Raw genomic sequence first — 27548 nt, 5'->3', positions numbered from 1 at the left:
TACAACTGTGTTTCCAATTATCCAGCGAGACACTGGCTACCGAGGCTTCCACAGGATCCTGAAAGCCGTGTGCCAGAAGAATGGTGTATATGCGTCCCGGAGCATCTCCCGCATAGACTTCAATAGCGCCCTCGCTCAGCCGATCTATGACAAAATCGACCCCACGTTCGCAAACATATTCAGGTGAGAGGAGCCTTGTCCCACTCAGGCTGCAAAGACACCGAGTCTCCTTTGGTAGGGCTCCCTGGGCTCCCCATTGGCCCCAGGATCCTGTGGAACCCTGTTCTCTGGCCTTCCTGGGTAACCCAGTCTGGTGGAGTGCCCCAGCAGCTCCCCTAACCCCCTTCCAGCTGGAGCATGACGTGAGGCTCTGTGGAGGCTAGAAACTGGGTGTACAGGACTGCTGACACCTCCGCACCACTACCAAGCAGGGCTGCATGTGGTAGGGCTGCATGTGTTATCATATAGACCAGGGGTTCTCAAATGGGGGGTTGTGACCCCTGGGGGGTTGCGAGATTATTACATGGGGGGTTGCGAGCAGTCAGCCTCTGCCCCCAAACCCCCCTTCACCTCCAGCATTTAAAATAGTGTTAATGTTAAAGTGTTTTTAATTGATAAGGGGGGTTACACTGTGTGAAAGAGGTCACCAGTACAAATGTTTGAGAGCCACTGATCTAGACCCTGAGGAGATGAACACCACAGGAAGTACCACTGGGAAGGCCAGACTGACAGCTTCCCTCGTGGCGCTGTTTGGTCCAGGCACCCTAGTTAAACCCATGAGGAGTGTCTGTGAAACAAGGTGAACTCCCTAGCTGTAGTGATGTGCACAGGAACCAGCAAACAGAGCTGAAAACAGTGGAATATGAGTGGGAGTTGTGTTGGAGGAGAAGGGAGGAGGCAAGCCCCTGTTCCTTAGGGGAAGTGAGTGAGTTCTTGTGTGTTGTGTGGTGGTGGTGGTTGTTTCAGTTTGCAGAGACTGATAGGGGCCAGCTATGAGAGAAGCAGAGCCTTTGATCATAGCAGAGCCTCGATTAGGGGAAGAGCCTACCCCAATTAGAGGGTGGGACTTCCCTGATTAGGGGATGGGACTTCACCAATTAGAGGGTGGGACTTCCCTGATTAGAGGCCCTATAATGGCAGGAAAACAGCCAGTCAGTGGCACAAGAGCTAGCAAACAGAACTGAAAACAAGGGAATTCCAGTGGGAGTTTATAAGGGGAGCTTGAGGGAGGGACTGTTTGGTGTGTGTGTGTGTGTGTGTGTGTGTGTGTGTGTGTTTGGTTTCCACCTGACAGGAGCTTAGGCGGGAAGGTTATGACAGATACAAGGGCAGCAGTGGTAGTGACCCAAGGAATGGAAGAGACAAGGAAGATGACCGGATGTGGAAGCTGCAGGGTGTACATTAGCCTGGAACGGGTACCCGAAAAGAGCTTCGGTTGCATGAAGTGCCGCCTCATAGAGCAGGTGGAAGAGAAGATCTGAGGCTTGAAGATGCAAGTGGGAATTAGGCTGAATTTCAAAGGGGATTCGAGCGGATGATGGAGAGAAGGCGAGAGGAAGCTGAACGGAAAAGTCAAGACTCTCAGCTGCAAGCTGGACTGGAGAACTGGGAGGTAGACTGCTGGGGGAAGAAAGTGGCCAGAGGAAGCATGTGACTACGAGAACCAGGCAGAGGAAAAGACCAGCTAGTGAGGGATGCATATTGCTCAGGAACAGGTTTGCTGAGCTGGAGAATGAAGAAGGGGCACAGCAGGCAGTAACGGAAAAGGAGAAGAGTGGCTAACCCTAACAGCAGAGAGGAAGAGTCGATAGGGAAGGCCTCTATCTTCCTGGGGCCGACTCGCAGAAGATTGCAAGAGAGAACAAAAGAGAAGAGAACTTGCAGCCAGAAAGAAGGCTGGAGAATCGCACCACCTCCAGGATGAGGCAGATCTAGCTGATTGGGGGCTCCTTACTAAGAACAGAGAGGCTTGTCACCAGAGCTGACCCGGAGAAAAGAAGGGTGTGCTGTCTGACGGGCGCTAAGATACAGGCCAGGCTGGATTTACAACTTACGTGTCCCTAGGCATAGAATCTTCAGCACCCGCCTTGCTCCCCATGTGGCCCTGTCTGGAGCAACCCTTTCTGCATCCCCATGTGGCCCTGTGACCCTCCCCCCAGCAGCCCTGTGTGGCCCACTCCGCCTCCGAACCTGGCTCCAAGAAGGCTGCTGTGACTTGAGGAGAAAATGCCCCTGCCACCCGCCTGCCAGCTGTTTGCTGCCACTCACCAGACCAGTCAGCCTCAGCCAGCTCAGGCTGTTCTGGCACCACAGTGGCCTCTGGAAAATTCTGACTCCCTCGGACAAGACTTCTGCACATGTTGCAAATGGCTAAGGGGAGGAGGCACGATATGAGACCAGCAGCATGTGGGACATCTCGGCAGGTGGTGGGGCAGATCTCCCTCCCGAGCAGTGTGGCCAGTGGCAGCAGGGCAGCAAAATAGCCCAAAGTACTGCGACTCGCAACTGCTAAAAATAGCCCAGTTGGGCTAGGAAATTGCGCACTTGGCAATCTTAGCTGCCCCTAGAACGCTGTTGCCCCTACGCATGTGCCTAATTGGAAATATGGCCCTGGATATGGGATGTGGATCAGAGGCTGAACAGGATCCTAACAGGAGCAGGAAAGAATTAATTGACTGTACTTCACATGGGAACAAATGATACTGGTAGATTCTTTCTGGAGAGCATCAAGGGAGACTGTGCCAGACAGGGGAAGATGCTTAAGGAAATGGAATCTCATCTTCAGTGGAATTTTACCTGTCCCTGGAGGAGGATAATGAAGGCAAGACAAGATTATGATGCTCAACAAATGGCTCATGCAGTGGTACTATAAGGAGGGCTTTGGGATGTTTGACTACAGGGAGGCAGTCACAGACAGAGGATGGACTCCACCTGAGTAGGGAGGGAAATAGACTTCTGGGATGGAGGTTGGCACAACTGAATAAAAAAGCTTTGAACTAGGAACTTGGGGGAGACGGTTGGGAGATGCTCATGTAATCTCCATGCCTGATTCTAATATTAACCAGGAGGAAAATCAAGAAAGAAAGAATACAGCAGTAGGTAGGAGAATGGACATTAACAGGAAAGATACTGCCAGTACCAGTGAAGGTAACAGACAGGCAATACTGGCAGTAGAATGACTGTACCCAATTGGGTGAGAAATCTGGGCAAAGCCAACCAGCAACAGTTAAGATGTTTGTACACCAATGCACAGAGCTTGAGGAACAACACAGAGTGGCTAGGACTACTGGTGCAGGAAGTGAAACCGGATACTATAGGGATATCAGAAACATGGTGGCATAGTAGTCATAACTGGAATACAGGTATTGAAGGGTACGTGCTGTTCAGGAAAGACAGGACTAAAGGTAAAGGTGGTGGAGCAGCATTGCATATTAAGGATGAGGCAGACTGTAAAGAAATTAGGAGTGATGGAATGGCTAAAACAGAGTCTGTTTTGGGTCAAAATCACTTTGGGGAAGAAAGCTACCAGTGGCTCTACTGGGTTAGTGGTGGGGGTCGGCTACAGACCCCAGGATCTGATTTTGATCTGGATAGAGACGTCTTTAGTGAAATAAATACTACTGGGAATTGTGTGATTATGGGAGACTTTAACTTCCCAGATACAGATTGGAGGACAAGTGCTAGTAATAATAGTTGGGCCCAGATTGTCCTGGATGTGATGTCTGACAGTTTTCTTCACCGAAGAGTCACTGAACCCACAAGAGGTGATGCCATTTTAGATTTTGGTATTAGTGTGTAGTGAGAACCTCTGAGATGAACTGGTTGTAGAGGACAATCTTGGTTCCAAGTGATCATGAGCTAATTCAGTTTAAACTAAATGGAGGGAAAACCACAAATAGATCTGCAACTAGGGTCCTCGACGTCAAAAGGGCAAACTTTAGAAAATTAAGGGAATTAGTTAGGGAAGTGGACTGGATTGAAGAACTGAAGGATCTAAATGTGGAGGAGGCTTGGAATTCCTTTAAATCAAAGTTGCAGAAGCTACCTGAAGCCTGGATCCCAAGCAAGGGGGAAAATTTGTAGGGAAGCGTTACCAGACCAAGCTGGATGAGCAAGCGTATCTAACACATTATTAAGAGAAAGCAGAAAGCCTACAAAGAATGGAAGATGGGAAGGATCAGCAAGGAAAACTACCTCTTGAAGGTCAGTAAGTGTAGGGGAAAAGTGAGAACTGCCCAAAGCCAAGCAGAGCTGAACCTTGCAAAGGGAATTAAAACCAATAGTAAACGGTTCTGTAGCCATATAAATAAAAAGAAAACAAGGAAAAAAGAAGGAGGACCACTGAACACTGAGGATGGGCAGAGATCAAAGATAATCTAAACATGGCCTAACACCTAAACAAATATTTTGCCTGAGTTTTTAATAAGGTGAATGAGGAGCTCAGGGGTTAGTAGCAGGGTGGCTAATGGAAATGAGGATATGGAAGTACAGTAGAAATGACCACATCTGAGGTGCAAGTCAAACTAAAAAGCTTCATGGGACTAAATCAGAGGGTTTGGATAATCTCCAAGTTTATTGAAGGAATTGGCACATGAAAACACAAGCCCAATAGCAAGAATTTTTAATGAATCTGGAAAATTCGGGAGTCATACCCTGTGATTGGAGGATTGCTAATATAGTAGCTGTTTTTAAGAAAGGGGGAAAAAGAGATCTGAAAAACTACGGCCCTCTTAGTTTGACTTCAGTTGTATGCAAGGTCTTAGAACAAAAGAAAGAGAAAGTAGTTAAGGACACAGAGGTAAACATGAATTGGGATAACATACAACAAGGTTTTACAGAAGGTCGATAGTACCAGACCAAGCTGATCTTTCTTTGAGAAAACAACTGATTTTTTTAGACAAAGGAAATGCAGTAGATCTAATCTCCCTGGATTTCAGTAAGGTATTTGATAAAGTTTCACATGGGAAATTAGTTAAATTGGAGAAGATGGGAGTTAATATGAGAATTGAGACGTGTATAAGGAACTGATTAAAGGATAGACTACAACAAGTCATACTGAAAGGTGAACTGTGAGTCTTCAGGGAGATTGCTGGTGGAGTTCCTCAGGGATTGGTCTTGGGAACCATCTTATTTAACATTTTTATTCATGACCTTGGCACAAAAAGTGGGGTGTGCTAATAAAATTTGCAGATGACACAAAGTCAGGAGGTATTGACAATACAGAGGAGCACCAGAATATTATATTAGACCTGGACATCCTTTGAAAACTGGATAATAGAAATGGGATAAAATTTTATAGTGCAAAGTACAAGGTTATGCACTTAGGAATTAACAAGAATTTTTGCTATAAGCTGGGAACTTATCAGTTGGAAGCGACAGAGGAGGAGCAAGACCTAAGTGTATTGGTGGATCACAGGAAGACTATAAGCCGCCATTGTGATGTGGCCGTGAAAAAGGCTAATGCGATCTGAGGATGCATCGGGCGCGGTATTTCCAGTCGCGATAAGGAAGTGTTAATACCATTATACGAAGCATGGGTGAGAGCTCATCTGGAATACTGTGTGCAATTCTGGTCTCCCATATTTGAGAATGATGAATTCAAACTGGAATAGGTGCAGAGAAGGACTACTAGGATGACCCAAGGAATGGAAAACCTACCTTATGAATCATAGAATCATAGAATCTCAGGGTTGGAAGGGACCTCAGGAGGTCATCTAGTCCAACCCCCTGCTCAAAGCAGGACCAAACCCAACTAAATCATCCCAGGCAGGTCTTTGTCAAGCCTGACCTTAAAAACCTCTAAGGAAGGAGATTCCACCACCTCCCTAGGTAACCCATTCCAGTGCTTCACCACCCTACTAGTGAAAAAGTTTTTCCTAATGTCCAACCTAAACCTCCCCCTCTGCAACTTGAGACCATTACTCCTTGTTCTGTCATCTTCTACCACTGAGAACAGTCTAGATCCATCCTCTTTGGAACCCCCTTTCAGGTAGTTGAAAGCAGCTATCAAATCCCCCCTCATTCTTCTCTTCTGCAGGCTAAACAATCCCAGTTCCCTCAGCCTCTCCTCATAAGTCACGTGCTCCAGCCCCCTAATCATTTTTGTTGTCCTCCGCTGGACTCTGTCCAATTTATCCGCATCCTTCTTGTAGTGTGGGGCCCAAAACTGGACACAGTACTCCAGATGAGGCCTCACCAGTGCTGAGTAGAGGGGAATGATCACGTCCCTCGATCTGCTGGAAATGCCCCTACTTATACAACCCAAAATGCCATTAGCCTTCTTGGCAACAAGGGCACACTGTTGACTCATATTCAGCTTTTTGTCCACCGTAACCCCTAGGTCCTTTTCTGCAGAACTGCTGCCCAGCCATTTGGTCCCTAGTCTTTAGCAGTGCATGGGATTCTTCCGTCCTAAGTGCAGGACTCTGCACTTGTCCTTGTTGAACCTCATCATATTTCTTTTGGCCCAATCCTCTAATTTGTCTAGGTCCCTCTGTATCCTATCCCTACCCTCCAGCGTTTCAACCACTCCTCCCAGTTTAGTGTCATCTACAAACTTGCTAAGGGTGCAGTCCACACCGTCCTCCAGATCGTTAATGAAGATATTGAACAAAACCGGCCCCAGCACCGACCCTTGGGGCACTCCACTTGATACCGGCTGCCAACTAGACATGGAACCATTGATCACTACCCGTTGAGCCCGACCATCTAGCCAGTTTTCTATCCACTTTACTGTCCATTCATCCAGCCCAGACTTCTTTAACTTGCTGGCAAGAATACTGTGGGAGACTGTATCAAAAGCTTTGCTAAAGTCCAGAAATAGCACATCCACTGCTTTCCCCTCATCCACAGAGCTGGTTATCTCGTCATAGAAGGCAATTAGGTTAGTCAGGCATGACTTGCCCTTGGTGAATCCATGCTGACTGTTCCTGATCACTTTCCCCTCCTTTAAGTGGTTCAGAATTGATTCCTTGAGGACCTGTTCCATGATTTTTCCAGGGACTGAGGTGAGACTGACTGGCCTGTAGTTCCCTGGATCTTCCTTCTTCCCTTTTTTAAAGATGGGCACTACATTAGCTTTTTTCCAGTCATCCGGGACCTCCCCCGATCGCCATGATTTTTCAGAGATAATGGCCAATGGCTCTGCAATCTCATCGGCCAACTCCTTTAGCACCCTCGGATGCAGCGCATCCGGCCCCATGGACTTGTGCTCGCCCAGCTTTTCTAAATAGTCCCGAACTACTTCTTTCTCCACAGAGAGCTGGTCACCTCCTCCCCATACCGTGCTGCAGAGTGCAGCTGTCTGGGAGCTGACCTTGTCTGTGAAGACAGAGGCAAAAAAAGCATTGAGTACACTAGCTTTCTCCACATCCTCTGTCACTAGGTTCCCTCCCTCATTCAGCAAGGGCCCCACACTTTCCTTGACTTTCTTCTTGTTGCTAACATACCTGAAGAAACCCTTCTTGTTACTCCTAACATCTCCGGCTAGCTGCAACTCCAAGTGTGATTTGGCCTTCCTAATTTCACTCCTGCATGCCTGAGCAATACTTTTATACTCCTCCCTGGTTATTTGTCCAATTTTCCACTTCTTGTAAGCTGTTTTTTTGTGTTTAAGATGAGCAAGGATTTCACTGTTAAGTGAAGCTGGTCGCCTGCCATATGAGAGGAGACTCAAAGAGCTTGGCTTGTTTAACCTAACCAAATGAAGGCTGAGGGGAGATATGACTGCTCTGTATACATACATCAGAGGGATAAACACCAGGGAGGGAGAGGAGTTATTTAAGTTAAGAGCCAGTGCTGACACAAGAACAAATAGCTATAAACTGGCCATCAACAAATTCAGGTGGCCTCCTAAGGGGAGCAGTGGGGGGCAAAAACCTAACTGGCTTCAATGCTGAACCTGATAAATTATGGAGGGGATGATTTGATGAGACGGCCTACAATGGCATGTAGCCGATCTTCGACTGCTAGTAGCAAATATCCCCAATGGCGGTGGTGGGACACTAGATGGGGAGGGCTCTGAGGTACTACACGGAATTCTTTCTGAGGTGTCTAACTGGTGTGTCTTTCTGAAATGCTCAGTGTCCAATGGACTGCCATATTTGGGGTCAGGAAGGAATATTTCCCTCAGATCAGATTGGCAGAAACCCTGGGCGGGGAGGGGTGTTGCTTTCCTCTGCAGCATGGGGCATGGATCACTTAGAGGTTTAAACTAGTGTAAATGGTGGATTCTCTGTCACTTGAAGTCTTGAAATCATGATTTGAGGACTTCAGTAACTCAGCCAGAGGTTCTGGGTCTATTGCAGGAGTGGGTGGGTGAGGTTCCGTGGCCTGCAATGTGCAGGAGGTCAGACTAGATGACCATGATGGTCCCTTTGGGCCTTAAAGTGTTAATCTGTGAGATCTGCCTCTTGGCTGACTGCTGGACTCCTGACCCCAGCTCTGACCCGTACGCTGAATCCTGGCCTCTGACCATCCCTGCTCTGACCACTAGGCATGACCGTTCAAGCCCCAGTCATGACACATTATTATGATTGTAGATGAGACGATCAGCCCTGACTCTCCTCTCTCGTCCACGTTTTATAATTGTTATGGTAGGGCCTAGGAAGCCCAGTGAAGGATCCTGGCTCCCATTGTGCTGGGCATTGTGTAGAGATGTTAAGAAGAAGACAGTCCCTGCTCACAGTCTGGGCGTCCGACAAACGGTGGGGATGGAGAGGAAGATGAGCAACAAAATGAAGTGGGCTTAGCAAAAAGCAGAAGTCTCAGCTGCCACTGGGGTAGCCCAGGCCCGAGGGGGTGCTGTGTAGGTCCCAGCAGAGCTGGGTTTAAGGAGGGATTTCAAGGAGAATAAGGTGACACCTTGACAAATTTTGCAGCTCCATTGATTTCAGCTGGCCTGCCCCCGCCTGCCATTCACACTTTCGTTAATTGCACTGTACCCGAGTAACTTAGGGAAATGCCACCCTGTGCCCCTTTGGGGTGTAAGTGGCGTTGGATACTGGCACATACGGAAATGAACAAGCTCCGTGACATCAATCCATCCCCGGTGCCCAAAAGGAGAAGGGCCCAGCCCACTAGCTGAGGCAGTGGAGGTGTCGCTCCTGCAGAGCTGGGGAGGTCAAATGTTTACCCCAGCTGCTATAGAAAGGTGTGTTTAGGAGTTTGCTCCTTCCTGACCGAGGGGAATCTCCCAGCTTTACACTATTGGCTAGAAAAGGGGGTGATCTGGAGCTGAGCAGAGGGAGGGAGGGGCTGTGATAGGTACCTGCGTGCACTGGCTTCAAGTGATCCTGAGCTAACAGAACCGTTCTCAGGGGATCGGTCCAGGTGTCATATGTTAGAGTAGCCCTGTGGCTGCTCTAGCTTATACCAGAGTCAGCATGGCACCTGGCCAGCTGTGGGATTGGAGGTGAGGGATACAGATGGCTTAGAGCCACCTTTGTTTCTCCTCCTACCTCCCCACTCAGCTGTGTCGAGTAGGGGAGATCGAACCAATTTGTCTTTTTAATTCATATTTTATTATCTAACTAGGATCCGAAAGGGAACCAGAGCCTCACTGAAACCCTGCCTTGATATATTCAAAGACTCGGTGCAGGAGAAAATCAGTGAGATTGGGATTAAGAACCCAGTGACCAGTGACCACTACAAGCTAAACTTCTTCACTGAGGAAGTAAGTCGAGGTTAAGAGAAGAGTGAGTGCTCTGCCTTGCCAGACAGAACTTCTGGGGTGAGAGTCGTCCAGCTATCCTGCCTCTCTGCTTGGCAGGGCCGAGGAGGGCTGCAGGATGGGGATAACCATGGGAGGGTAACAATGGGAGATGGGGATAACAATGGGAGAATAACAATGGGTGATGGGGACTCTCAGGGAGTGCAGGATCGGGTCTGTGATGAACTCTGCCTTCTGACCCACTGATAAGAGACATGAACAGCTGTAGGCTGTGGTCAACACACAGTGTTTAGCATTTACTACCTGGCATCCACGCACGGCCAGACTCTCAGGTGCGGCAGAGCTGTGTTTAGAACAGGACCCCGGGAGGGGGGAATCGCCTTCACTCCAGGACTGGTTTGGCCCTGATGTAACTTAGAGCATCCTAAAGGCCTAAATGACACTGGTAATGGTTCCCCTAGGGACCATCCTGACTGGCAAGGATGGTGAAAGCCCAATGCAATGTGCTCCAAGCCCCTCCCACCCCATTAACATGCCTCCTGTGCCGGATGGGTGCATCCAGTGAGGTCAGCCCAAAGGGAGGGCCAAGGACCAACCCCCAGTCTGTAAGATAATCAGACATCGAATCTCTGTGCACACCAGCGAAACCTGGTCAGACTTGAAATAAATAGCAAGGATTGAAAATGATCCTGGTCCAAGGCAATGTTCCCTCCATGGGCAGAATGAATTTTGTTATCTGCACCGAGGGATGTGCGGCACTTGAATCTCTCCTGGGCAGCCGCCCAACCATGCAGCTTAGCGAGAACAAAGGTCCAAGGTCCAGGATAGTTACAGTCCATTCTGCACCAGTTCCACCATAGCACTGCTAGGCTGCTGCTGTGGTTAAGTCTGGGCTCTTGTGAATTCCTATGGCAAGTACCCCAACTGCTTTCTACCATTGGAAAGCACCTGGGAATCCCAAAGGACATACCAGATGGGGTTCTCATCCTCATAGCTAACAAGAGAACCTGCCTCCTTAACTGGCTGGTGATTATAATCAGCTGGAGCCACCAGAGCATATGTTGGACACTGTGGACTGGACTAGGTCATAGAGGTGGAAGTCCCATCAGAGACTCAGTCTGCACCTCCAACCAGGGAATCTTCAGCCACCCTTAAGGCACAGGAGCAATGAAGTTAGTTAGAAGGCACCAGGTGCTCTTTAGCCTTTAAGCAGGGGAAAGGTTTGTGAAACTCATAGGCTGTTTGACTTCACATATTTGTATCTAAAACTCTGGCCTTAAGAATCCCACACCTGTGTATTCCACCTTGATTCTGGGTCTAACCAATAAGCAAACCATGTTCCCACCCCCGAATCCCTGGGCAGGTCTCCGATTCCAAACCATTTATTTAGATTGTTTTTACAATTGAGGGATTGAAAAGATAATGGCAAATGCTTTAAATTGATTCACCCAGACAAACATCATCCTGAGGACCATAGAAAGAGAGATCCTTAAGAAGAAGATGGCTGTCTATGAGTCCCTTCCGCTGTCCATCCAGAGTGACCTAAAGCCTTACTATGAAGGTAGGACCCTTCTGCTGGGTGACCCTGCGTTTTGTGGTGTTGGTTTGTTCTAGGGCATCAGGCCATGAGGGAATGATGATGATGATGATGACGATGATGAACTTCTTTAACTTTAGCCTCCAAAGTGGAAAAATGCCAGGTGAAGGGAGAGCACATTGATCTCTATCTTCAACCATAAAGGGATGTGGAAGCATGTTGTAATTACTGACTGTCATGGGGTGTATCTATCTGATGCTGTCCCAGCAACCAAAGGTTTAGCACAGGCACTGCTGAAGGGCAGTCTCACCGCAGCTGGGAGTATCAAAGGGCCGAGAAGCAGAGGGGTGTGGCACCTGCCAGAGGAGTGAGCAGGCGGAGAAGGGAACTCCTGCCAGCAGGCTGCTGAAGAGCCACCAGGGACAACACCCTAGAAAGAGTAGCAAAGAGTCCTGTGGCACCTTATAGACTAGCAGACATATTGGAGCATGAGCTTTCGTGGGTGAATACCCACTTTGTCAGATGCATGTCACCCATGCATCCAACGAAGTGGGTATTCAACCACGAGAGCTCATGCTCCAATACGTCTGTTAGTCTATAAGGTGCCACAGGACTCTTTGCTGCTTTTACAGATCCAGACTAACACGGCCACCCCTCTGATACTTGACACCCTAGAAAGAGATGACCAGAGCACCAGGCTGAAGAGCCTGCAGAAACCCGAGGGAAGGTAGGAAGGAGCTCAGGGCACAGCCAGAATCGACGAACGCTGATCCAGTTTATCTAGCTTGAGGCCCTGAGCTGGACCCCAGTGAAGTGAGCGGGCCTGGATTCCCCTACCAACCCCCTGATGAACTTAAGGGCAGAGAGAGTTTTCAGATTTCTGGGCACCAGGAATAGACTAACAGCCCTGCCAGGCTAAGTGAGCTCAGGTGCCAGAGAAGGCACTATTGCACTGACACACTGACCCATCAAATAAATGAGTCACATGATGAAATGGCTGGAAAGAATTATCGAGAAAAGACTTTGTGAGGAACTGGAAAATCAAGTAAGTGACAACTAATCTAGGTTTGTGCCAGGAAGGTCAACGATCAACACAGTGTCTGCAGCCCAAATACTGACGGAGAATCATAGAATCTCAGGGTTGGAAGGGACCTCAGGAGGTATCTAGTCCAACCCCCTGCTCAAAGCAGGACCAAACCCAACTAAATCATCCCAGCCAGGTCTTTGTCAAGCCTGACCTTAAAAACCTCTAAGGAAGGAGATTCCACCACCTCCCTAGGTAACCCATTCCAGTTCTTCACCACCCTCCTAGTGAAAAAGTTTTTCCTAATGTCCAACCTAAACCTCCCCCTCTGCAACTTGAGACCATTACTCCTTGGTCTGTCATCTTCTACCACTGAGAACAGTATAGATCCATCCTCTTTGGAACCCCCTTTCAGGTAGTTGAAAGCAGCTATCAAATCCCCCCTCATTCTTCTCTTCTGCAGGCTAAACAATCTCAGTTCCCTCAGCCTCTCCTCATAAGTCACGTGCTCCAGCCCCCTAATCATTTTTGTTGCCCTCCGCTGGACTCTGTCCAATTTATCCGCATCCTTCTTGTAGTGTGGGGCCCAAAACTGGACACAGTACTCCAGATGAGGCCTCACCAGTGCTGAGTAGAGGGGAATGATCACGTCCCTCGATCTGCTGGAAATGCCCCTACTTATACAACCCAAAATGCCATTAGCCTTCTTGGCAACAAGGGCACACTGTTGACTCATATTCAGCTTTTTGTCCACCGTAACCCCTAGGTCCTTTTCTGCAGAACTGCTTCCCAGCCATTCGGTCCCTAGTCTGTAGCAGTGCATGGGATTCTTCCGTCCTAAGTGCAGGACTCTGCACTTGTCCTTGTTGAACCTCATCATATTTCTTTTGGCCCAATCCTCTAATTTGTCTAGGTCCCTCTGTATCCTATCCCTACCCTCCAGCGTATCAACCACTCCTCCCAGTTTAGTGTCATCTGCAAACTTGCTAAGGGTGCAGTCCACACCATCCTCCAGATCGTTAATGAAGATATTGAACAAAACCGGCCCCAGCACCGACCCTTGGGGCACTCCACTTGATACCGGCTGCCAACTAGACATGGAACCATTGATCACTACCCGTTGAGCCCAACCATCTAGCCAGTTTTCTATCCACCTTACCATCCATTCATCCAGCCCAGACTTCTTTAACTTGCTGGCAAGAATACTGTGGGAGACTGTATCAAAAGCTTTGCTAAAGTCCAGAAATAGCACATCCACTGCTTTCCCTCATCCACAGAGCCGGTTATCTCATCATAGAAGGCAATTAGGTTAGTCAGGCATGACTTGCCCTTGGTGAATCCATGCTGACTGTTCCTGATCACTTTCCCCTCCTTTAAGTGGTTCAGAATTGATTCCTTGAGGACCTGTTCCATGATTTTTCCAGGGACTGAGGTGAGACTGACTGGCCTGTAGTTCCCTGGATCTTCCTTCTTCCCTTTTTTAAAGATGGGCACTACATTAGCTTTTTTCCAGTCATCCAGGACCTCCCCCGATCGCCATGATTTTTCAAAGATAATGGCCAATGGCTCTGCAATCTCGTCGGCCAACTCCTTTAGCACCCTCGGATGCAGCGCATCCGGCCCCATGGACTTGTGCTCGTCCAGCTTTTCTAAATAGTCCCGAACTACTTCTTTCTCCACAGAGAGCTGGTCACCTCCTCCCCATACCGTGCTGCAGAGTGCAGCAGTCTGGGAGCTGACCTTGTTTGTGAAGACAGAGGCAAAAAAAGCATTGAGTACACTAGCTTTCTCCACATCCTCTGTCACTAGGTTCCCTCCCTCATTCAGCAAGGGCCTCACACTTTCCTTGACTTTCTTCTTGTTGCTAACATACCTGAAGAAACCCTTCTTGTTACTCCTAACATCTCCGGCTAGCTGCAACTCCAAGTGTGATTTGGCCTTCCTAATTTCACTCCTGCATGCCTGAGCAATACTTTTATACTCCTCCCTGGTTATTTGTCCAATCTTCCACTTCTTGTAAGCTGTTTTTTTGTGTTTAAGACGAGCAAGGATTTCACTGTTGAGCCAAGCTGGTCGCCTGCCATATTTACTTTTCTTCCTACACATCGGGATGGTTTGTTCCTGCAACCTCAATAAGGTTTCTTTAAAATACAGCCAGCTTTCCTCGACTCCTTTCCCCGTCATGTTATTCTCCCAGGGGACCTTGCCCATCAGTTCCCTGAGGGAGTCGAAGTCTGCTTTTCTGAAGTCCAGAGTCTCTGTTCTATTGCTCTCCTTTCTTCCTTGTGTCAGGATCCTGAACTCGACCATCTCATGGTCACTGCCTCCCAGGTTCCCATCCACTATTGCTTCCTCTACTATTTCTTCCCTGTTTGTGAGCAGCAGGTCAAGAAGAGCTTTTCCCCTAGTTGGTTCCTACAGCACTTTCCTCCGGCAAAACACAAGGAATTGCATTTAGTGTTTGTGGACTTAGAGAAGGCTTATGACAACGTCCCTAGAGGTGATGCCTGTGGACACGCAATCTGCTAGAGGTATATGTTCAGACTATCATGGACATGTACAAGGGCCACAAAATAGTAGTGAGGAGCAGCTCTGGCTCCAGTGGGCCATTTCCTGTAAGGTCTACAACAAGGATCAGCTTTAAGCCCATTCCTATTTGTGATTGTAATGTGACTGCAGGGCATTAGGAGAGAGGCTCTATGGAACATGCTTTTCACGGATGACATAATGTTGTGCTGCAAGGATAACACGATCTAGAAAGGGACCTAGAATGGTGGAGGGCTGTAGGAGCAGAAAATTGTTTACAAATCAGCTGTCAAAAGATGGAATACACATGATGCTTCATGGAGAGGGACAAGGAGAATCCAGTAAAGCTGGATGGTATAGAGTTACAGTCTGTGCAACAATTTAAATACCTCGGATCAGTGTTAAGCCTTGATGGGAATGGGGATTTGGATGTTAAGAGTCTCATGAAGAGCACTTGGTGTAAATGGAGGGAGTTGATGAGGAGTTCTCTGCAATACTAACATGCCAAGAAAACTAAAGAGCAAAGTGTATAAGACCGTGGTTAGACCAGCCGTGACATACAGGACAGAATGCAGGCCAAGAAGGAAGAGAGAACGACTCCTTCACACTGTGGAAATGAGAATGCTCTGGGAGACATTAAGTAAGAACAGAGCTGAGATGCTAATCAGTGAGGTGGTACGAGCTGTGATGCGGGTAGATCCCATCAGAGAAAAGCTGAAGGAGCATTGACTGAGGTGGCCGGGTCAGGTGAGACAACACCACATTGGATATGTTGGTGAGAGAGTACAATACCTACTAGTCACAGGACAAAGACCATGGGGAATACCCAGAAAAGGATAGTTTGAGATGCTGGAGGAGGACATGAAGGAGGTTGGTGTCAGCTTGGAACATGCACTTGGCAGGAACACTTGGCGACCAAGAACAAGAGCCACCGACCGTGACTAAACCGGGACAGGAAAGTGAAGAAGAAGTTTGTTCTCTGGCCTCTTTTCCAGACAGATAGAAGAACTCTTCTTGCCTCTCACTGGGGACCAGTTACAGGGACCATCTCAGTTTCATTAGCACCAGTAAAGCATGAAGCAAAATATGTAAATTGGTGTTCTTGGGCAACATGGGTTTGGTGATGCCACAGATACGGCCGGTGCTCCCTTCCAGCCATCCAGCCAGGTTTATTGCCCTCCAGGCACAGTGCCCCTGGCAAGGAGCGGCTCAGTCAGCAGGTGGAATTTCTGCTGTCCTGTCGGCCATGCAAAGGGTTAAGGTGAGGTACCCCAACATTAATAGACTGAGACAAATAACTTACAGACGACCTTATGTGTTTCATGACACCTGCTTCTTACCTCCTTGCTTCTGATGTCTCTGGCAAAATATCCTTCCGTCAAATCCTCTTTTCTTGTGCTAGATTGGAGGTGTACCTGTGCTAGCATTCTGGAATGTGTTTACATATATACCCAATGACTGATGCTTACATAAGAACGGCCGTACTGGGTCAGACCAAAGGTCCATCTAGCCCAGTATCCGGTCTTCCGACAGTGGCCAATGCCAGGTGCTTCAGAGGGAGTGAACCTAACAGGTAATGATCAAGTGATCTCTCTCCTGCCATCCATCTCCACCCTCTGACAAACAGAGTCTAGGGACACCATTCCTTACCCATCGTGGCTAATAGCCATAAATGGACTTAACCTCCATGAATTTATCCAGTTCTCTTTTAAACGCTGTTATAGTCCCTAGCCTTCACAACCTCCTCAGGTAAGGAGTTCCACAAGTTGACTGTGCGCTGTATGAAGAAGAACTTCCTTTTATTTGTTTTAAACCTGCTGCCTATTAATTTCATTTGGTGACCCCTAGTTCTTGTATTATGGGAATAAGTAAATAATAATAAGTCCTAGCCTCTTTAATCTCTCCTCCATAGGGGATCCTCTCCAAACCCCTAATCATTTTAGTTGCCCTTCTCTGAACCTTTTCTAGTGCCAGTATATCTTTTTTGAGATGAGGCAACCACATCTGAATGCAGTATTCGAGATGTGGGTGTACCATCGATTTATATAAGGGCAATAAGATATTCTCAGACTTATTCTCTATTCCCTTTTTAATGATTCCTAACATCCTGTTTGCTTTTTTCACCGCCTCTGCACACTACGTGGACATCTTCAGAGAACTATCCACAATGACTCCTAGATCTTTTTCCTGATTTGTTGTAGCTAAATTAGCCCCCATCATATTGTATGTATAGTTGGGGTTATTTTTTGCAATGTACATTACTTTACATTTATCCACATTACATTTCATTTGCCATTTTGTTGCCCAATCACTTAGTTTTGTGAGATCTTTTTGAAGTTCTTCACAGTCTGCGTTGGTCTTAACTATCTTGAGCAGTTTAGTATCATCTGCAAACTTTGCCACCTCACTGTTTACCCCTTTCTCCAGATCATTTATGAATAAGTTGAATAGGATTGATCCAAGGACTGACCCTTGGGGAACCCCACTAGTTACCCCTCTCCATTCAGAGAATTTACCAGTAATTCCTACCCTTTGTTCCCTGTCTTTAAACCAGTTCTCAATCCATGAAAGGATCTTCTCTCTTATACCATGACAACTTAATTTACATAAGAGCCTTTGGTGAGGGAACTTATCAAAGGCTTCTGGAAATCTAAGTACACTACATCCACTGGAACCCCCTTGTCCACATGTTTGTTGACCCCTTCAAAGAACACCAATAGATTAGTAAGACACGATTTCCCTTTAAAGAAACCATGCTTCTTAGAAGTGCCTGTGTTTTAGCAATGCTAGCAGGATCCTTGCCAAGTTCATGTACCAGACAGTGAACTTGTAAGTACCTGCTTTAATACATGGCCTGACTTTGGTTCACGGTCTCTGGTTCAGGTCTCATGACCCTGTGCTTGATACTGTGTGTGTGTGTGTGTGTGTGTGTGTGTGTGTGTGTGTCTCTCTCTCTGTCTCTTTCTCTCTCTACTGCTGGGGTCAGTCTAAGATCCTTGTGGATGGGTGGAGGCAGAGCCATCCCTTGGATACGGTGAATCGAGGCGACCGCCCTAGGCCCCGCACTTTGATAAAATCATTAGGAAGTGGGCAGGGAGGTGAGACGGGCAGTGGGCAGGTGAGTGGGGTAAGGAGGCGAATGGGGAGGTGAGCGACAGGCAGGTGAGGGGGTGAGGAAGAGCCCCCAACCAGAACCTCCCCCTTCCCCGAGTGCCTCCTGCCCGCTGGCAGGCCCAACCGATCAGCGCCTCCCCCTCCCTCTCAGCGCCTACTGCCTGCCGTGGACAGGGCCGCCCAGAGGATTCCGGGGGCCCGGGGTCTTCGGCGGCGGGGGGCCCTTCCTTTCCGGGACCCGCCGCCAAAGTGCCCCGAAGACCCGCGGCGGGAGCCCCCCGCCGCTGAATTACCGCCGAAGCGGGACCCGCCGCCAAAGCGCAGCCCGGTCTTCGGCGGTAATTCGGTGGTGGGGGGTCCCCGCCGCGGGCCTTCGGGGCACTTCGGCGGCGGGTGCCGGAACAGAAGGGGCCCCCCCCGCCGCCGAAGACCGGGCTGCGCTGCGGCGGCGGCGGGTCCCGCTTCCCCCGCCCCGGCCCCAGCCTCAGCCTCAGCCTCAGCCTCTTACCCGAGCGCGTCTCTGGCGGGGCCTGAGCTCCGTCCCTCTCAGAGCCGCGTGGTGAGGGGGCGGGGCTGGGAGCTCCACGCCGAGCGGAGGCAGCTGCCCCGCCCCCTCCCCCCACCGCGCTGAGCGGGGCGGGGCTCGGGGGCTCCGGCGGGGTCTCGGCGCTTGATGCGCTGAGGCTCCAGGAGCGGGGCGGAGGCGGAGCCTCGCTCTTCTCTTGGGGCCTGCGAGCCCGGGGCCCGGGGCAAATTGCCCCCTTTGCCCCCCCCTCTGGGCGGCCCTGGCCGTGGATCAGATGTTTCGCGATGTCAGGAGGCGATGTGGGGGGAGGAGCGAGGGTGCAGTGTGCTCGGGGGAGGGAGCAGAACTGGGCGGGGAAGAGGCAGGGCAGAGTGGGGGTGAGAAGAGACAGTGCAGGGGTGAGGCCTTGGGGAAAAGGGTGGAGTGGGGGTGGGGCCTGGGCGGAGCCAGGGGGAGCACCTATGTCCCCGGCAAATTAGAAACTCAGCACCTATGTCCCGGGCCTCACATCTCCCTAGGGATGGCCCTGGGTGGAGGAGTTCCAGAAAGATTAAAGATGTGTGGGAAAAGGAGCCAGGGCACTGCACTGAGGCAGAGGAGTGGGATGGGGAAGAGTCTTGGAACAGGGATTGGGATCTGGCACAAATCAGTTCCTGCTCAGCATTTCACTGGCATCTCTGCAGTGCCCTGAGGCAGTGAGGTCCCTCCCACTCTGGATTGGGACACGTGTGGGCATGGAGGGGTCATTTGCATTGAGGAATATGAGGGAGTGTCATTCTCTGGGGCAGCCACGATGGCTCCTTTCTCCAGCACTAAGGTCACTGTCACTAGAAGAAGCAGCTAGATGTCCCTTCGAGTGGTGCCGTCACTGCTATTGGCTGCTGTTATTTTCTTCACCTAAACCCAGGACCTGCCACCCTCCCTGCCCCAAATCCTTCCCAGTCTTGTCTAGAGCTGTGACTGTTCCCATCTTTCCAACAGAGGCGGCTAAGATCCAGGGGACACGATCCTGCCAGAGGATGCAAAATACCCTCAGGGAGAGCATTGAGAAAAAGGCAGAGGATGGAATGTTTGAGACGGCAAAGGAGAAGATGAAGATGCAGCTCCAGGAGCTGAAGGTGAGGGATGCTCCCTCTGCTCTGTGGGGCTGTATTTTTGGGTTTGGGTGGTGCTGTCTGGCAACAGTACAGTATCCACAGAGGGAGCGGCCCAGAACAAGCTACCCAGACAGAACGTAGGCCAAAGGTATTGGAGCAAACCCCCTGCTCCATGGGATGTTCAGTTTCCACCTAGAGCAGACGCAACATGACCTTGATTTTCAAGGTGTCCTTCAAGAGTCTGATCTCGCAAACACACATGTGCCTAACTGAACAGGACCATTGACTCCAGTGGAACCACAAATGGGTTTTAAAGTAAGTGTGAGCGTGTCGCAGAATCATTGATATTTATTATTTGTGTTGCCATAGCGCTAAGGAGCACTGGTCATGGCCAGACCCCACCGTGTTGGGCTCTGTATGAACACAGAACCAAAGGACAGACCCTGCCCCAGAGAGCTTACAATCCAAGTATAAGACAGGAGCCAGCAGGTGATCAGAGTGTAAATCAGGCCTGCACAACATACGGCCTGCGTGGGCTCACTGTGCGGCCCGTGGGGTGGGTGAGTAGGCAAGCGGCAGGGGAGGGGGCCTGAGGAAGCGAGCGGGCGGGCAGTGACCAGGGGGCAGGTGATTCTGCGGCTGGCCCCAGCTCACCGCTGCGCCGCCTCCTCCACTGAACGCTCCGCCCCACTTCTCCCCCTCCCCCTGCTTCCCACAAATCAGCTGTTCGCGCAGGAAGCCGGGGAGGGCAGAGAAGCAAGCGGCAGCTTCACGCTCAGGCCCAGCTAGGCGGAGACAGAGCCGAGGTGAGCTGGGGCGGGGGGGCCGCCCGCGCCGCAGCAGGTAACCCGGCCGAGGGGGGGGGCACAGGGAAACCGCTCCCTGCTCCAGCTCACCTCCGCCTCTGCCTCCCGGGGGGGGGCATCAAGGAACGTGGGGGGTTGGACGGGGCAGGAGTCCTGGGGGAGGGGCGGGCCACGACCCCCTTGTGGGGTGAGGAGGGAACCAGTTGTTAAGATTTTGGCAGCTCAACACTGGCCAGGGGGGTGGGAGGCTGAGGAGGCGAGCAGGCGGGCAGTGGCGGGGGGTGAGTATGTGAGCCAGGGTGGGGGCTGAGAAGGCGAGCGGGGGGGCAGGTGAGCCGGCAGCGGGGCAAGGGGGTGAGGAGGCGGGCGGGGGGGGAGGGGCTGAGGGGGGGAGCGGCAAGTCAGTGGCTGACCTGTTCTACTGATGTGGTCTGGCTCCCAGCCCCTCTCCAAGGGTTGCAGCTGTCTGGAGGTGCTGCCTTCCATATCTTCCTCAGTCACACCTCATTCATTCAACAGGGCAACTGATTACAAAGTGGGGGGAAGAGCTTATTCTACTTCTAGCAAAAAGACATTTTTCTTTTACCTTAATTATACTACCTTAGGGGCCCCCTATAACATATTACCAAGGTTCAATACCGCTGTTTCGGTGGGGTGGTGCTGGGGAAGGAGGGTTTGTTTCTACAGGGCAGGCGGCGCTTGGGGGGAGGTTGTTTCGGGGGGGCTGGGTGGTGCTGGGGGAGGCGTGTTTCAGCGGCGATGGGGGGGGTTGGCGGGGCTGGAGAGGTTTCGGCCCTCAGCTGGTTTTTTTTGAGTAATATGGCCCTCCCCGCTTTATGAGTTGTGTAGGCCTGGTGTAAATGACCTCTCTACAGTGAACTGCATGGAACTCGAAGGTGTAGCAAGAAAGAGTAGTGCTGCACCAATTTTCTGAGAGAAGGTGTATGTTCTAGCAACTCGTGCCTTCTTTGTATAGAACAACAAGGGGACCTATAAAAGTAGCCAGCCAGTCAGACTGTGGCACAGACAGCTGCAGCGGCAGAGGAGCCCGCAAACAGAGCTGTAAACATGGGAGTTTGAGTGGGTGTTTGCAAGGGGCGTTTGGGGGGAAGACTAAGAGCCAGGCAGAGGAACAGACAGGCCAGTGAAGGGAGTGTGTGGTGTTCTGTCAGTGTTTTGGTGCTTGTTGAGGGTTTGTTTTGCTGTGGATGGTGGTGGTGTGGTTTGGTTTGTGTTTCCCAGATTTACAGGATTTAGGTGGGAAGCCTATGACAGATACAGAGGCAGCAGTGGTGGTGACCCAAGCAGTGGAAGACACAAGGAAGATGGCTGGATGTGGAAGCTGCGGCATGTACATGATCCTGGAGGGGGTACCTGAAAAGAGTTTCATCTGCATGAAGTGCCACCTGATAGAGCTGATGGAAGAAAAGATCTGAGGATTGGAGATGCAGGTGGAAACTCTGGTTGAGTTTAGAAGGGGTTCGAGCAGATGATGGAGCAAAGACATGATGAGGCTAAAGGGAAAAGCTCAGACTTGCAGATGGAAGCAGGATCAAAGAATTCTGAGGGGAGACTGCTGGGTGAGGAAAGTGGACGGTGGAAGCATGTGACTAAGAGAACCAGGCAGAGGAAGAGATGGGCCAGTGAAGGAGAAATAGAGCTCAGGAACAGGTTTGCAGAGTTGGAAAATGAAGAAGGGGCACAGCAGGTGGTCGCTGAAGGTGAGAGGGCAAGGAAGAAGAGAAGAGCAGCTAGTCCTATAGGAAGAGGGGAAGAGTCAATGGAGATAACACCACCAAATATGAGCCCCAGGAGGATACGGGATGGGTTGCGGAGGATTGCAAGGGAGAATAGGAATTGAGAGGACTTGCAGCCAGAGGGAACGGGATAGACCGGAGAATCGCACCATCACCAGGAAAAGGCAGGTCTACGTGATTGGGGACTCCTTACTGAGAAGACTAGATAGGCCTGTCACCAGAGCTGATCCAGAGAACAGAGGGCTGTGCTGTCTGCCGGGTGCTAAGATATGGGATGTGGACCTGAGGCTGAAGAGGATCCTAACGGGAGTGGGAAAGAATCCACTGATTGTCCTTCATGTGGGAACAAATGATACGACTAAAGGGAGACTATGCCAGGCTGGGGAAGACGCTTAAGGAAATCGAGGCTCAGGTGATCTTCAGTGGGATTCTGCCTGTTCCTAGAGAAGAGCAACAAAGGTGTGACAAGATTATGGCTATCAACAGATGGCTCAGGCAGTGGTGCTATAAGGAGGGCTTTGGGATGTACGGCCACTGGGAGGCATTCATGGACAGAGGACTGTTCTCTCGGGATGGACTTCACCTGAGTCGGGAGGGAAATGGACTTCTAGGATGGAGGCTGGCCCAACTGATTAAGAGAGCTTTAAACTAGGAATTGTGGGGAGATGGTTGGGAGATGTCCAGGTAATCTCCACGCCAGATTTTAACATTGAGAGGGAAGAAAATGAAGTAAGAAAGGATACAGCCAGCCATGGGTAGGAGAATGGACATACGGAGGAAGGGTAGTGTAGATAGCAGTCTAATAGGTGATACTGGCGGTAGAATGTCTGAGCCTAATCGGGTAAAGAATGTGAGGGAAGCCAAACAGCAAAAATTAAGATGTTTGTACACCAACACGAGGAGCCTAGGTAACAAAATGGAGGAACTATAGTTATAAAAGGAAAAGAACCTATTAAAGAATTCTAGTAAATTGGTGAGGTATGATTTCCCTTTACAAAAACCATATTGACTTTTCCCCAACAAATTATGTTCATCTATATGTCTGACAATGCTGTTCTTTATTGTAGTTTCAATCAGTTTGTCCAGTACTGAAATCAGGCTTACTGGTCTGTAATTGCTGGGATCACCTCTGGATCCATTTTTAAAAATTGGAGTCATATTAGTTATCCTCCAGTTATTTGGTACAGAAGTTGATTTAAATGATAGTTTACTGTCACGGGGCGGGACTCACCCCTGTGGCGCCTCCTGCTGGTCACCCAGGGAATTAGCGTTTCCAGCCTCCAGAGCACCCTCTCTGCGGGCTGGTGTCCTGCTTGCCGCTGGGCCTGAGTCCCTCCTGGACCCCAGTGCCCCTTTCAGGCCGGGGAGCTGCCCCTGGTAGTACCCCCCCCACAGATCTGGGTCTCCCCTCACCAGGGAACTCCCACCCTCTATCCCCACCTCGCCTTAGTAAAAGGCTACTGCCAGTCACCATCTAGTCCCAGCTCACTGGGGTGGACTACAGTGTAAAAGCCACTCATCATAAGCAAGGTGGGTTGGACCTGCTGCTTCTGCCTACCCTTGGGCTGCCCTCTGCAACCCCAGTACCTTCTTTGGCCTTTAACAAGGCCTACAGCCTGGGGGTTGCTAGGCCGGAGCTCCCCAGCTCCCTCTGCCCTTCCCCAGCACTGCTCCACCCTAGGTACCCTTCTCAGCTTTCAGGCAGCCAGGCCCTTCCCTCTCTACCACTAGAGAGAGATTCTCTGTGCTCCTGTCCCACTGCCTTCTTATAAGGGCCAGCTGGGCCCTGATTGGGGCATGGCTGCATCTCTGGCTGGTTCCCCAATCAGCCGAGGCTTTCTTCACAGCCGCAGCCCTCTCCAGGGCTCCTTTTAACCCCTGTTCCTCAGGAGTGGGGCAGTCGCCCCACTACAGTTACAAACTACAGTTAGTTGTTCTGCAATTTCACATTTGAGTTCCTTCAGAACTCTTGGGTGATACCACCTGGTCCTGGTGACTTATTACTGTTTAGTTTATCAATTTGTTCCAAAACCTCCTCTAATGACACCTCAATCTGGGACAGTTCCTCAGATTTCTCACCTAAAAAGACTGGCTCAGGTTTGGGAATCTCCCTCCCATCCTCAGCCATGAAGACCAATACAAAGAATTAATTTAGTTTCTTCACAATGGCCTTATCGTCCTTGAGTGCTTCTTTAGAATCTTGATCATCCAGTGGTGCCACTGGTTGTTTAGCAGGCTTCCTGCTTATGATGTACTTAAAAAACATTTTGCTACTACTTTCTGAGTCTTTGGCTAGTTGCCTGATATTTATTGAACACTATTGCCTTTTCTGAATTATTATTGATAATTTTATCTTTTCCATCTATTAATAGTCCAATACCATACATCCATTCGATAATGGACAATAATGAAGAATGCCATTATTAGGATTATTTGTTCCTAATATAGTGTAAAAGTCTTATTTTCCTTAATCCTGCTGACCATAAAAGTCTCTTTTTATTCTTTTGCTTCCCTTATCGATTTTCTACAATTCCTAGTTCTGTTTTATATTCATTTTTATAAGCTTCCTATATATATATATATATATATATATATATATATATATATATATATATATATATATATATATATATATATATATATAGACATATTGAGTTTCATGCAGTTCACTGTGTTCGGCTTTCTCAGATGAAACCTTAATAGATGGTTCTGCTCTGAAAAGTGACTGTACAAATGGCATTGTGAGCATCATTTGTACTGTCACTGCAGATGAAATGTGCTCTGTTTACAAGCCACCTGCCAGTTCTGTAAATTCCCTTTGGGATCTGAGGGTCAAGCTGGGCTCTTTCCTTCCTGCCCATCATAACCAGCAATAAAAGCTCTGCAGGGCAAAAAAGTCCCATATTACACCTGTGCAGCCCCACAATCTTCATATGATGCCCTAGGTGGTACCCGCATGACTTATTGGTGGCATTGCACAGGAGTGGTTGATTGTGATTAGAACTTCACAGACTATTCAGCTGGTGCTGCACCAGATGGTGCAGTCTCTGGCTCCTTCGTTGCTGTGAGGTCACTTCCATGCTCACGTGCTGTGCAATGTGTTTGCTGCAGGACTACATTGTGACAAAGCTGCAGACAGACATTTCCGCCATGCTCAAACTCGCCTTGTGTCACCAGGAGAAACTCACCGAGAAGCTGCCAGGTAAAAGTCTGAAATCTCTTCCTGGGTATGGGCATGGCTGCAGTCAGAACCCTCTCTGTCCCCGGTGTATGAAATGCTACTAGAGGCATGTTCGCCCTCGTGCAGGCTGCCCTACAGCCCTATTGACTTAAGTGGCTGTGGAGCTGGAATAAAGAACTTACCCAAGGGCTCCTAATAGAGCTGGGAATCAAATCTACAGTTCCTGAGTGCTAGGGCAGTGCCTTAACCACAAGGCCATCTGCTCTGTTGGTGGTTTTATTGCATCCTTCTGTGTGGCCTTGGGTAAATTACTGACTTGCTCTGTTTCCCCATCTGTAAAATGGGAATGAGACTTTACCCACCTTTCCAAAGTACTTTGAGCTCTATGGATGAAAAGCCCTAGGAGGGTGCTAAGTACGATTAACTCAGGAGTAAATAGATTAATAAGAGTGGGGGTTGTCTACACAGGCATATGGCCCATCCACAACTGCTATTGGCAAATATCTCCAGTGGCCGGCAACGGGACACTAGAGGGGAAGGGCTCTGAGTCATTACAGAGAATTCTTTCCCAAGTGTCTGGCTCACGGGTCTTGCCCACATTCTCAGGAACTAACTGATCGCTGTATTTGGGGTCAGAAATGAATTTTCCCCTGGATCAGATTGGCAGAGATCCTGGGGGGTTTCACCATCCTCTGCAGCACAGGTTTCTTGCTGGTTTGAACAAGAGTAAAATGATGGATTCTCTGAAACTTGAAGTCTTTAAACCATGATTTGAGGATGTCAGTAACTCAGCCAGAGGTGAGGGGTCTATCACAGGAGTGGTTCTGTAGCCTGCGATGTGCAGGAGGTCAGACTAGATGATCATGATGGTCCCTTCTGGCCTTAAATTCTGAGTGTATGAGGTATTAAAGTCCCAATCCAGCAAAATACTTATATACATAAAATGGTAACCCTTGTTTTCCTTCGTTTGTGTGGGAGATTAGAACACTTTCCTCCCTACATAATAAAGGGAAATGGACAATTCTTGTTCAAAAGAAAGAAAACGAACCATGTTTCAATCCGCTGTTCTTTTTTGCAGACTTGCAAAATGAATACCAAGAAATTGAACGGATTCACAAAACGCTGCAAAGAAAGTGACGTTCTTAAAAAGAGACATCAGAAATTCTCTATTATAAAATCTGTGTTTTAATGAGCTTGTTAGAGACTTTTTTCTATAATTGTGTGTGGTGTTAATTGAGCTATTTCAATGACTTATTTTCTCTTGTTTAATAGTTTGTAAATCTGGAATTTAAATCACATTTTATTGTAATTAATTAGAGCATGAAATATAGGTTAAATGTCCCATCATGAAATGCTGAGAGAGTAAAGATACACTCTCATTTCATGAATTTGCAATGCATTGTAATAGTAGCTTGTAGGCGATAACCATGTTTTTATACTCATCTTAGTCAAAATACTTTGTTCATAGATTTTAATTCCAAAATACAGAATATGCAAAAAGCCCAGCTTGCTAATGGTGGAATCAATTGGGAACATGTCAAATGCAGACTTGGATATGTTATAGCAACAGAACTAAAACTGCTGAGGAAAAAAAATTTTCTGCAATTTTTTAAAATATGTTCATGTTTTGTGGGGAAAAAATCTGCAAATTTTGTTAGTTGCTTTAAAAAAAGTCAGTTTTTTCCCTCTGTTTTCATGAAAACCAAAAATGTTCCATGAAATGGACTTTATTTGCTAAAATTTCTGTTTCATCAAGAAAATGTTTTGATTGAAAAGTTTCTACCGGCTCTTGTGATGTCCTGTCCCTTGAAATGTGCAGGGGGTTCTGTGCCAAAGCCTCACTTTCAGGGTACTTTCAGTTTTGCAGCCAGAGCAATAAAAGCGAGGGCAGGAGACATCAGCTCCCTCTGTCTGAGTCTGTCTGTCTGACTGGCTCCAGAAATAGAACATTGGACGACATGGAATTTATATCCCACGCTAGGATTGCCAACTTTGTAATATTTAAAAACTGGACACTCCAGCAGGAGAGCCGGAACCTCCCCTCTCCTGCCTCTTCCCCCTGAGGTCCCACCCCTGCCATGCTTCCTTCCCCAAGGCTCTGCCCCCGTTCGCTCCTATTTCCCCCTTCTTCCCCTGTCACTTGCTGCTCTTCCACTCCCCCAGGTCAGGAGGGACTCTCATCGGCAAAGCCGGGATTGGGAGCTGCAGCCGCCTGACGCAGGTAGGAGGTGGCCCTTGCTGAGTAGGGGCTGGCACGGATGATGATCCGGTACCTCCCCCACCCACAGTAACCAGACATTGGGTGTCTGA

General features: G+C 49.0%; 1 protein-coding gene across 3 annotated transcripts in view; it reads left to right on the top strand.

Annotated features, from left to right (window-relative positions):
- The window catches only part of LOC120393801 (nuclear GTPase SLIP-GC-like), a 303315-nt gene extending 276299 nt beyond the window's left edge, over positions 1-27016 (top strand). For all 3 annotated transcript variants that reach the window (XM_039518289.1, XM_039518288.1, XM_039518290.1), the window contains exons 14-19: positions 26-183; positions 9535-9673; positions 11123-11231; positions 19379-19515; positions 25169-25259; positions 26317-27016. In XM_039518289.1, the coding sequence (XP_039374223.1) occupies positions 26-183; positions 9535-9673; positions 11123-11231; positions 19379-19515; positions 25169-25259; positions 26317-26375 (693 nt within the window). In that variant the 3' untranslated portion in view covers positions 26376-27016. The remainder of the gene's footprint in view (positions 1-25; positions 184-9534; positions 9674-11122; positions 11232-19378; positions 19516-25168; positions 25260-26316) is intronic.
- Positions 27017-27548: the final 532 nt, after the last annotated feature.

This window comes from Mauremys reevesii, unplaced genomic scaffold (genome assembly GCF_016161935.1).
Source record: "Mauremys reevesii isolate NIE-2019 unplaced genomic scaffold, ASM1616193v1 Contig31, whole genome shotgun sequence".
NCBI classification, from domain to species: domain Eukaryota; kingdom Metazoa; phylum Chordata; order Testudines; family Geoemydidae; genus Mauremys; species Mauremys reevesii.
Note: the sequence above shows the minus strand (reverse complement) of the source record. Positions and strands in the feature narration are given on the sequence as shown.